This window comes from Lissotriton vulgaris, chromosome 4_1 (assembly GCF_964263255.1).
Source record: "Lissotriton vulgaris chromosome 4_1, aLisVul1.2, whole genome shotgun sequence".
Lineage (NCBI taxonomy): Eukaryota > Metazoa > Chordata > Amphibia > Caudata > Salamandridae > Lissotriton > Lissotriton vulgaris.
In genome coordinates, this window is record NC_141691.1 from 1,938,756,012 (window position 1) to 1,938,768,300 (window position 12,289).

General features: G+C 44.4%; 1 protein-coding gene across 1 annotated transcript in view; it reads right to left on the reverse strand.

Annotated features, from left to right (window-relative positions):
- FAM135B (family with sequence similarity 135 member B) overlaps positions 1-12,289 on the reverse strand; it is an 861,083-nt gene that overhangs the window by 116,966 nt on the left and 731,828 nt on the right. The window contains exon 12 of the mRNA XM_086966257.1: positions 4,645-4,718. Within this exon, the coding sequence (XP_086822383.1) occupies positions 4,645-4,718 (74 nt within the window). The remainder of the gene's footprint in view (positions 1-4,644; positions 4,719-12,289) is intronic.

Sequence of the window (12,289 nt, forward strand, 5' to 3'; positions counted from 1 at the left end):
TCCTGATTAGTCTCGGGATCAAGGGTATTGGTGGAAAGGCGTAGAGAAATGCGCCGCACCAGGCAATCGAAAACGCATTCCCCAAGGATCCCCGATGGTGATCCCTGCTTGCGTAGAACTGGCATTTGGCGTTCACTGCAGTCGCAAACAGGTCTCCAGTAACTGGTCTTTCAACGGAGCCATATCGCACCACATCTGGCGATCGTAGCGGCCTAAGATCGCCAACGCATTGGAGGCACGAACTAGGAGACTTGACATAGAGGAAAACCTCTTCCCCACATTGTCCAGGCGTCTACACTCTTTGTCCGGTGGAGAGGTCAGAGGAGCCGCCGGGTTCTTGGACTTCCTTTGGGCCGCACGGGAAATCACGGAGTCCGGCCTTGGCTGGTCAACCAGACATGCAGGACTACCATCAGGGGCTCTGTACTTCTTTTCTAGTCATGGTAAGACCGGGATGACGGTTGCTGGTGATTGCAAATCTTTCCTTCCCTCGGACCACACGTGGTCTATGATGGGAATAGAGCGGACTGATAATTTGTATAGCTCTTTGAAATCATACAGAAAACAGTCTGTTTAAACCGTAGTAACTGGCAAACCAAACCGTTTGGAAGGTCGCTCCATGAGGTTATGAAAACCACCTATGTCTGCAGGTGGTGAATCCACTGGATCAAGTGAAGGTGAAGATGGACCTGGTAGCACATATTCGTCCCATTCCCTATTTGGATCAGGGTCCTCCATCACATCCCCTCCATTGTCAGAGGAATCATCATCATCATCATCCTGAACTGTATGCACCAGAATCGATGGTTGATGAACCTCCTCAGGTTCTGGGTTCCGTGGCCGAACCTCCGTTGTAGTGGGAGGTGGCACAGGAGGAGGAGGCGTATGAATGGCTTCCGTAGATTGTGAAGGTAACCGTTTCCTGTAGTCCATGAGCATCATCTGCAGGTCTGATATAAGGGAAGAAGACATCGCCACCATACCTTGCTGGGATAGTTCCTGCAGTCTCTCTCTGGGAGGAGGTTGATGCACCTCTTCATAATAGCAATCAGAATCTGAGTCCTGATATTTCAAATTGAGCTGTGAAGGACTATAAGCATCTCCATAAGGACCAGCATTGTCTTCATCCTCTTCCTCCTCTGAATTGTCCTCATCAAAAAGTAAAGCAGGAGGTAGGGGCGTCACCCTTCGCGGGGATGTCATCTCAGGCGTAATTTGCCGTTGTTTTATCACAATCCGTACTTTTTCCACCGCCGACGGGGACACCGTCGACGGAACCGTCGTCGACGAGAGCATCGTCGACGGAGAAATAGTCAAGGTCGACGAAGGTGTAAGTGCCAACAGCACCGTCGACAAGCTTGTCAAAATCAAGGCTGTCGTCGTCATAGCCATCGTCGTCGTCGACGTCGTCGATGTCGTCGATGTAATCGTCGACACCACCGTCGGCGTCATCCTCGTCGACGTCGAGGATACCAATCTCGTCGACAAGGAAGATAGTCCAATGGTCGACGTTCAAGCTGCCGTCGTGGACGTCCTCATCGGCGCCACCGTCGACGGTGGAGGAACTGGCAGTGTGATGGATTTTCGTCGTCGTCGTCGTAGTACCTGATGTTGTCACCGTCGACGAGCGGGTTTTCTTCACGGATTTCGTGTCCTGAGGTAGAGAAGCAGGTTTTTTAAAACCTTTTGCTTTCTCTGAAGGCGGAGAGGCCACAGCAGGCTCCTGGGGACCTTTCTGAGAAGAAATCACCTCAGCACTTAATCCCACTTTCTCCTTCACACCTCGGTGAGGATATTTAAGGGGACCAGAACCACCAGACCTATAAGAGATCTTTTGAGTGGATTTAGAAGGAGGTTCAGTAGAGGTTGAAGGGGATGACCTACCCCTTTTTATTGATCTCCTTGAGGGGGAAGCCGAAGAAGAATCCTCATCATCACTGGAAACGACCTCCTTCCTCGATTTCATTTTTTGGAGCCAGGTCAAAAGACGCCCTTCCCTGTCCCTCAAAGTTTTTGTAGAGAAGGTCCTGCAGATTTTACACTCTGTAGCCTTGTGGTCTGGGTACAAGCAATAAATGCAATCTGTATGCTTGTCATCTACATACTGACGCTTTATAGAGCAGACATTCTTCCAAGAAAACAGGTTGTTTTAAAGTAGTAGATGAAAAACTGAGCAAAGCCCAGTGGAGACTCCCTCAGCACAGCATGCGGTAGAAAATCTGAGGCTCTGGGGCTCTCTCAGGAAGGTTCCAAGGGGTGAGGCTCTTCTGATTGGTTGTTGCAGAAAGTCTGGTCTCTTTTACAAAAAGAGATTGATAGGCTACAAAATGAGATGAGGCCTAGTCCTAGTTTTCTCTTTTATACCTATTACTATGGTATTTTTTTTTATTTTACCGAGGCTCCCACTCCGACGACGGGGAATGATACAAAATATGGGAATCTATGAAAGTTCCAATACTGGGGTAATGAGGGCTTAAATACCTAAGATGAACATTTATTCTTTCATTTCCTTTCTTTTACACACAGATGGACATATTTATGAAATTAGTCACCTGGAAAAGAGCAGGAATGCCCTGTTTTTATAAAAAAAAAGACTAATTCCAGTTCTTTCTCTTTGCAACGGTGGAGTTTTGGCAGCCTAGTGCCAACAGAGGAACCCTTGCAAAATAGTGCAATGGTGCCTCCTTGCATGAAGGATTGTTTGCGTGCAGGAAGGGACACTTTCCTGCACAAAAAAAATCCTGAAAGGCTTTTTTCTTTTTCTAAGTGTGCTGCAGGATGCAGCACACATATAAAGATGAAAACATGAGGATAAATAAAGATATTTCTTCTCTTTATGCCTCACCATGGGAGGTGTACGATTCCGGTGCATTGCCAAGTTCACAAGACCTTGTAATTCTGTGATTGTATAAAAAACTATGGGAGTTGTGTGGGAAAACACACCACAACACCCATGGAACGCCTTCCTTCTGCAGAGTAAGGCAACGCAGTGATTTGCGCTGTGTTGCATTACTCCAGATTTTTTAAGCCATTCGTGGCTTTGTGTGACTTAATAAATCTGACTTAGAGTCTTGCGTCATGCATGTACCACTTTGGTGCAAACAGAACGCAAGCCTTTCATACATATGTCCCTGAATATTTAATCCAACCTAACATGCATTGTTTTCAAGGTAAGTGGGAAGCATAGCTCCCAAGTATGGTCCTGTGGGTGGAGATCCACAGGGCATGTTTTGAGCTGCATAGCTACATAGACTTTTAAGGCCTGATTATGGTGTTGGTGACAATAGAACATTAACTGAGAGCACTTACTTTGGTATGGATTATCCAAATCAGTTTTAAGAATGATGTGTAAAGCCTTTTGCATATTATCCATCCAGAGTTTCTCAAAATTACAGGATTGCAAACAAAAAAGGCAAGCTCCTCTCCGTTCCTACTATAATGTACTTGTGGGGAATGATGGCTACCTGTGTGCATCTAATTTCTAGGTCTTATGGCAAGTGCTAAATGCAATAAGCATTCTTACTTGAAGCTTGTTCCCAAGCAACATAACATCATCTCTGCCTCTTCAACTAGCATCCCGCCCGCAAAATGAACTCACTTTCCATTTTGTGAACCCTTATGAGAAGCCTGCAATTTTCCACTTCGCTGCCTTGTAGTTCTCAATATACCAGGTGAATGCTAGGCCTGAAACGGATAAGCACTATGGGCATATGTACAAACTTTGTTTTCGGTTGGAAATGGCCAGATCAGATAATATGTCCAAATGCTTTTGCGTATTTACAAAATGCAAATTACTATTCAGTAAAACGTTACTGGATAGCAATTTGTGTTGCAATTCTGTATTTGAAATGGGTGTGTTTAGGGCGTACCTTCCAAATACCGAATCTGAATGGGATGTATGAATGTTTTGTGACTAAAGTATGGTTGCAAACCATTCGTATTTTACCGACTCCATGAAGCGGGTGGGAACTCATTCGCATATGGGAAGGTTTCCCGAAGGGGACGCCTTCCCCTTTGAGAATAGAAAACAAAAATCTTTTTTAAGAGCAGGCAGGTGTCCCATCGACCATTGTATATGCCTAAAAAATTTAACTTCGTTTAATTTTTCCTTTTTAAACGCATCCAATTTTCCTTTAAGCAATATGGTCTGCATTGTTAAAAAGCAATAACAGATATGGTCGTCTGCTGACCTCAGCAGGCCAACATCTCTGTGATGGCTGCGATAACTAATGAGTCGCAGACTATGACTTACCTCATTAATTTGCATGAGGCAGGTCAATTTGTGACCCACTAGCAATTGCTTTGCTAAAGATGTAAGTTTTCTTTCATCAGGAATTGTGATTTCCTAAGTGCAATTCAGTAAGAATCGCAATTAGGAGATTGCAATTCTAGAATACTGTACATGTAGCCCTACCTCAAATTTTTAATAAATGTCTAACAGGCAAACTAGCATAAACTTTATTGCAGGGGTGCCCAAAGTCGATCTAGGAGAGCCGAACCCATGGATGGCTCTTTGAATTACCGCTTTGTAAAATGTTTCAACTTAGAGTTATTGACGGAAAATCTGGATATCTAGAAATTCCAACATTGAATTCTATACAGATATAGGACACAGCTTTGTTATTGCATTGAGAAGAGACTTACAGATGCTCCTGAAATGTCAACACGGCTTCCTTCTGGTGCTCTGTGAAGAAAAAGGCCTCAGAGAATCTTCTGACCTGGTTTAAAAATAAGACAGGAGGTTTAATCAGTTACACAGCCCAACATTCAGCATTACTAAACTCAACATCTTTGTAATATGGGTTTGGAGTGAGTTGATTAGGGTTCTATTTGTTATATATACTCTATATACTGAATTGTAAAATTGTACACATTGCCTCCTTTCAATTCATCTCACTGCCCTCATATTGTGCACTGGCAATGGTACCCACGAAAACCAACCCCCCTACCTGTAAAACTGTGTGGACCTTCATGCCATTTGCATTGAAACCACCAAATATGTAAAACTGGTATTAATGATTTCATCAAAGTGTAGATACATCTTGAGACACCATTTTGAAACCCTTGGTGGGCCAAAAAGTTTTGCCAAGCAGTGTATATGCATGATGTAGTCCTATTGGGAGAGCAGCGTAGCATCGGTGGGCATACAGTAGACTATAAATTATAAGTACATTTGTAATTTTGAAGATGTGTTTGTGGTGGCCATTATAATGCAACCTCTTTCTTAACCAGCTAGGAAGATGTGTGAATAGGATGTTGTAAGTGTTAGATCTGGCATCTTTTGCCATGGTTCCCCCAGTCTTTTTGCCTCTGATCTCCTGTATTTTTTTACCATGTGCTGCATTTCATTTTTGCTGGATTTAGGACTCCTTGCACTTTACCACTGCTGACCAGTGCTTACGTTCAAATGCTTCCTGTATAAAATGTAATGATCATTGGTTTCCCCATGAGGGGTATATTTGATTTACTAGTAAGTCCCTAGTACAGTGCCCCAGCGGTGCCCAGGGCCTTTAATTCAAACGCTAATAGTGGGCTTGTAGCACTGATTGTGCCACCCACATGAGCAGCCTTGCATACATTTCTCAGGCCAGCCACTGCAGTGTCTTTGTGTGCAGGTTTAAACTGCCATTTGGGCCTGGCAAGTGCCCCCACTTGCTCGGCCCAAACTTTCCTTTTTATTACATAAAAGACACCCCTAATGTAGGCCCAATGTAGCTCTGTAGGCAGTGTGTAGTGCATTTAAAAGGCAGGACATGTCCTGATGTGTTTTACATGTCCTGGTGGTGAAATACTGCTAAATTACTTTTTCACTACAACAAGGCCTATCGCTCCCATAGGTTACCACTGGAGCAGCCTCTTAAAAATATATCTGCCAATTAGGAGCTGATGCCAAATTGGAGTTTGGTGTCTCTGGACTCACAATTAAATAATACACTTTTTAGTAACGCTGGTTTTCGAATTGCAGTTCTGAAAATGACACTTTAAGAAAGTTATAATAACCTATACTGATAATGTTATGCACAATCGCAATGTTAAAGGGTTATGTTGATGTCTGAAGGAAAGGAAACCATGAACACTTGTGTTTGTATTTAAAATAAATCTTTTATATCATACAAACAATATATAGATATACACAAAAGAAAAAATTACAGTAGTGCTTTGTGTCCCCAGTGTAAATGGAACCATAAAACAAAAAGTGGTCAATTTGTGACACATAAAACTTGGTTTCCACAATTTCTAAAGGCTGTAATGTAAAAACAATCACAAGTGTTCATGGGTTCCTTTCCTTCTTACAGAAAAGTAACCCTTTAACATTGTGATTGTGCATAACAATATGAGTATAGGTTATTATAACTTCCACGGGAACTGTTGTTTCTCTTATGTTAAATTGCCCTGGTTCCTCGCGAGTAGGGTGTCCCTTGTTTTTGTTCTCGACTTTTAGAAAGTTGGCATCTTCTTACTTTAACCATTCTGTGCCTTTGTCTGCCTGTACAATACACGTCTGGGTTAGAATGACAGTTGGGCTGTTTTTGCATTCACTCTAGACAGTTACGCAAAGGGAACTGAGGTGTGGCCTGCATATCCTGATGGCCCATCACCGGACTGATGGGTTTCCCTAAGCTAAAGTGGTGGGAGGAGTTGACACTGACACATGGATAAGGCTGTGCCTGTCCTCACACAAATACGTCTCCACCCCCTGTAGTGTGTCTGGAGCCGGGGTAGGGTAGGGTACAGTCTTGTGCACCACAAACACTGTTCTTTAAAGTTTTCCTACTTCAAAGGCTAAAATGGGTATAAGTACTGTATAAGTACTGGACCTGTGACCGCATATACTCAGAACACTTCTGGGTTGAGAACATTCTGCCAGGAAGAAGAGCAGGAAAGCTGTCAGGAGGGACTGCCTCTTTTCTGTGTTGCCCTCCTCCTTTCCTACTTCTGTCCTAGGAGTTAAAGGACTGGACTGTGCTATCTACATCCAGCTTCCAAGGTACTCCAATTCCTTGAGTTGAGCTTGCCTCCTGTTAAGAAGTCTCAGGGCCATCAAAGACTTCACCTGCTTTTGCTAACAGCACTTGGGCTCTTTTGCTGAGGTTCCTGTCTTGTCAAGTGGTGCCAAATCCAGTTGCTAGGCCCTTGGAGTCAAGTGATTTGAGCTGCAACCCAAGAAAAGCAACCCTGACCCCAAAATCAATGCTGCTGCCTGCCCCGGAGCCGAGGACACTGCTCATTAGGAGCACAACACACCGCCCGACTTACACCACAGCCCCAGTTGCTGACAACAGCAACTTATTGACTCTGATGCCATCATCGAGGCTGCTGCATGCACTGGAGCTAAGGGCACCACTCCTGAAGAGCGCAAGGCACCACCCCAACTTATAGCACAGCCCAACTTTACCGATGACAGCGCTCCAGCATTGCTGCCACACCACTGTTTGCAACGGAGCTGTAGGTACCGCCTGTGAAGAGCACAATGCACCATCCCAACATGCACCGCAGCCAGGGCCCAGCCTATGCCAGCACTCCTGCATCGACACCACAGAGCTAAAGCCTTGCGGCTTGACCCTCATAGCCTCTTCGATGCCGCTCCACAGTAAGGAACGGAGGTGCCGCAATAGCAGCACCAACTCCCATGCAGCAGTAAGGAACTGATGCAACATCTCCCCTGCCCAGCAGTAAGGAACCAATGTCTCACCTCCCCTGCAGCAGTAGGGAACCAACACCACACCAGCTTCCATGATGCCTCACCTACTGTGCTTTGCACTTTCTTTGTTTTTTCCAATGCCTGCGAGGTACTGTACTAAGTTCTGCACAACTCTATAACCGGCCCTCACTTCATTGAGGTCGGACTGTTTTAGTGTAGTTGTTGACTGCGACCAATAAGCCCTGACTGGAGGTATTTTGATTTCCTGTGTTCAACCCATTGGTAGTTTGGCACAAAGTAGTCAGGCTTAGCTCAGAGGCAATGTGTAAAGTATTTGTGCAACACTTTACACAGCAAACTTTGAAAAAAAGTTAGAAAAACAGAGTGAAGTTTAATACATAGATCCGGACCAAAAAGACAGAAATCTAATCAGTAGAATCGGAGATATGAATTTTGCCATAATGTATTGAAAATAGCGTCAAAACCCACAAACGCAAATTCAGGACATTGGGTCAAAGCTATACTTTCAGGCCGAACATGATGGAGCACAGGTCGGATACAGTCCCTGGTTTAGTTCTTCCTAAGTTATTTTCTTCTCAGAACTGTGCCAAGAGTCCAATTCACATTGAAGAGGGCAGAGAAGTCAAGGAGAGAGTCACAGAACGCTGTTGGCACGATGAGAAGACTAGGTGTGGCGAACAGGTGTGCTAGAGCTCTGTGTTGGTGTCCTCCATGAGCGGTCAATGCTGGAACATGAAAAGTTGGGCTGGTGGGCTTCATATAGAATCGAGGCATGAATGGCTATGTCTCGGTGCAAACAGGTCCATTCACTGTTGCGCTTAAACCAAAACGTTGATTCAAGCACGCTGAGCCACATCAAGGTGCCAGGACCTGAGGGGCACCAGTTGGGGGTCAGGAAGTTGCTGCAGCTGAATCTGCAGCGCCTCTTGTATTAAGTGTGATTTATCCAGCCCTGCCTGCCCCTTAGTTAGAATATTGTAGCTAGCATCAATAGTATTTGATACTTTTGAATATGAATATTTAGTTGTTTGTAATGAGTGTATGTTTATTGGTGTCTTGTTTTCACTCAATGGATTCTCACTTGGGTCATGGATCATATGCTGCCTCTCGTATTTTGGTATACTGATGCTACTGCCTCTGGCTCCCATTAAAATATACACATTTAGTGCTACTATTCGCACCCTAAATGTTATATTTCTTCACTTTTGGTCCTAGGTTTCTTACCTTCCATCCTCGCCTTTATCTGATTACATATCTTTAATGAATTGAGTTCATTCTGTTAACAAAATCTATGTACAACTAACAAGGACAACCCTATATGCCTACAGAGTCTGTGGTAAGCCTATATTATCAAACAAGTGTCCCATAGGACCACTTTGGGAGATCACCTACTGTGTTGATCTTAGCTTAGCTGCATTGATGCAGAGTACAGTGGTGTATACCCTCACGGATCCTGGAATTTTCTCTAGATTTGTTCATGAGTCTTGAGTTGACATTAGGGACGAACTCTTCATGGTTTGAAGTTCCCCAAGTTTCAGTTAATTTCCAACTCTTCGTGGGGGTCTCCCCTCAGTAAGACTTGGAATTACGGACGCTGACCTTTTTTTTGTTACCTGCATGCTTTTGACTATGTTAGTTCGTTAGGAAGATGGCTATGTCCTGATGAGACCCACCCAGTAATACTGGGTCGAACCCCCTCCACCCTTCTCTTTGTTGTTCCATGAGTCATTGGATGTGAAGCAGATGATAGCAATTTCTTAGCAATCTCCTGAGAACATTTGTCGAAAGACAATATCAACCATAGGTTATTCAGTGACCATGTATATTTTTGGTATACATACAGTCACTAGCTAGCACTGAGTTGCCTGCAATATGATTCATTGTATATATTGCATCTGCAAGTTATATTCATCAGATGAACGACTAAATCTGAGATAAAGACAAAAGAGTCTCCTTTTAGTTTATTTTCCTGTGATTTACTGTATGCGATGGAACAGATGTGTCACATATATAGGTATGATTTATCTGATTGCCTTTCTTTATTTATTTGTAAAGTGCAACGTTCATCCTGAGGGATATCACAGCGCTTGGAGAGCTTTGTCCTGAAGACAGAAATGATGGATGCTCGAGCATCTGAAAACAGAGAAGTTGGGGTTGAGAGGCAGCACATGCCATGTTTTCAGCTTTTTTCTAAAGGACAGATAGTCACGTGTAAGGCAAAGATCTAGGGAAGTTAATTCCAGTGAACAGCTGCCAGGTTGGAGAAGAAGAGGTCCCCTGCCCAAACTTTCTTCATGCATTTAATTTAGGCCAGGGATTGGTAGTGAGATCGCAGGTGTTGCATGACACATAGTAGGTAATCGCCTAAATAAGTCCCACAGCGTACGTGTTTGATTATATATATATATATATATATATATATATCATATTCCAAAAATCTAGGCATTATTTGTCAGCTTGGTAATATGAGCCCTTCCCTTTTTTGGTGGTGTAGTCTGTCTTCACTATAAATTGTTACAGCTTTTCAATAGTAGGACACATGACTTAAGGGCCTAATGGAGGCTTTCAGACCGAGATTGTTGGTTTCAATTCTAACCACCTAATCACTATGTAGGTGGTCGGATTTGAAACCGGCCAGTTATTCTGGCTTGATTCCGAAGGGCTCAAGGAGCCCATCGGCCAGTCAGAGTCCGGCCCATACTCCCAATGGATGGCGTTTCCGCCGTTGGGATTACGATGCTCTCTTTCCGTCAGGCTTTCCATGCTGGGCTTTCTGACATGGGAAGTCTGTCAGAAAGTGAGTCTGGGGCCACAGCAGGACCCCCTTCTCTTAACAGCCTCCGGTTGGGGGCCAAGGGGACACCATGTGGAAGGCACCATGAGGTGCTGTCACATGGTGCAGGGATGGCACGAGATCCCATTTCCCTATGGGAGCTTGTGCTATGCCGTACCACAAGTTCCCATAGGGAGGCCGGTCTTTCCCAATTCCGCCATGATGTCGGTCGGAGGCAACTAACATCATAATCGGCCCCTTAGTGTTATAGTATACTATTCATATACGATAGGTAGGTACCTTAGGCCAAGTAGGGACCCGCGTTCCAACGTCAGGGAAAGAAAGGTCACCTTCTTAGATAGCCCTGCTCACCCCCTCGGTAGCTTGGCACGAGCAGCCAGGCTTATCTTCAAGGCAAATTTGTAAAGTATTCGCAACCACGCTCACAATAATACTATGATGACACCACAAACAGACTCCACACAAGTTTTATAAAACGAGTATAAACTTTATTTAAAAATATATACGATAAGACCACACGATGTAAAACCAACATATGACGTTGTGTAATATTTCTCCTGGCCGGTTGTTAGGCCAGCCAGCCCTTGTAAGTTCTGACGATGTCAATGAGCACTCCTACATATTCTCTTGTACTACTAATATCATGTCAAATAGTTCCTAATGCTAGAATCAGGCATATTTGTACTGTAAAAATACTGTAATGCGTAACGTAGCAATCACCAGGGACCCATATCTGAATTTCACCAGCACAGCAAGCAACCACCAACTACCCTTCTTAGACCTGGACATCACAGCCAAAGATGGGACTCTTATCACTACCACATACTACAAACCAACAGCGAGGAATTCACTGCTCCACTTCACGAGCTTTCACCCTCGCCCTCTCAAAGAAAACTTACCATTCGGCCAGTTTCTCCGCATACGTAGAAACTGCACCCACGTCAGTGATTACAAATCACAATCAGCAGACCTGGCCACCAAACTGGAAAGCCGTGGCTACCCAAAAGCCATTATTCGCAAAACACAGAAAAGGGCGAGAAACCAAAACCGTGACGCACTCCTTGAAACCATCAAAAAGGAGGATCAGGAACAACCAATAACCTGCGTCACAACCTACAATACTGCATCCAACGAGGTAGCAAAAATCATTAAAAAACATTGGAGAATAATCAACTCCGGGCAGAGAGAATGGGACGTACCCATATTTGCGTACAAGAGGTGCAACAATCTAAAAGATCAACTGGTGAGCACCCGACTGAGATTACCCCCAAAGCTACCCACGAACACAGTCCTCAACGCATGGGGCCGCCCAAGATCACTGGACATTACCCCTGCAACGACTGCAGTGTGTGTCACCTCACAACCCACACCAAAACCCTGAACCTTGAACCCAACTAGACCTGGACTCAACGGAACCACACTAACTGTAACTCACGCAATGTGATATACCTCCTTACATGTACGTGTGGCCTCCGGTATGTGGGGATGACAACGCGCAAAGTCAAAACCAGAATAACCGAGCATCGAAGTACCATAAGATGCAAGAAAAACATCAGTAGACTTACTAATCACTTCATCACTCACTGCCATACACCCAATGACCTCAACTGGACAGTCATTGAACAAATCCCAGAAAGCCCTATTGACAATGACAAGAAACTTCTCATTAAAGAACAGCGATGGATATATCGCCTTTCAACTGCCACTTATGGTCTGAACGATGCCATCCCGTGGAATTCATTAACATCCGCATAACCCAAGGGCTACACCTGCCCACTGTATACTGGAATCCCCTTTGTAAAATATCTCCCTGGAGATAGAGCCTTACAGTT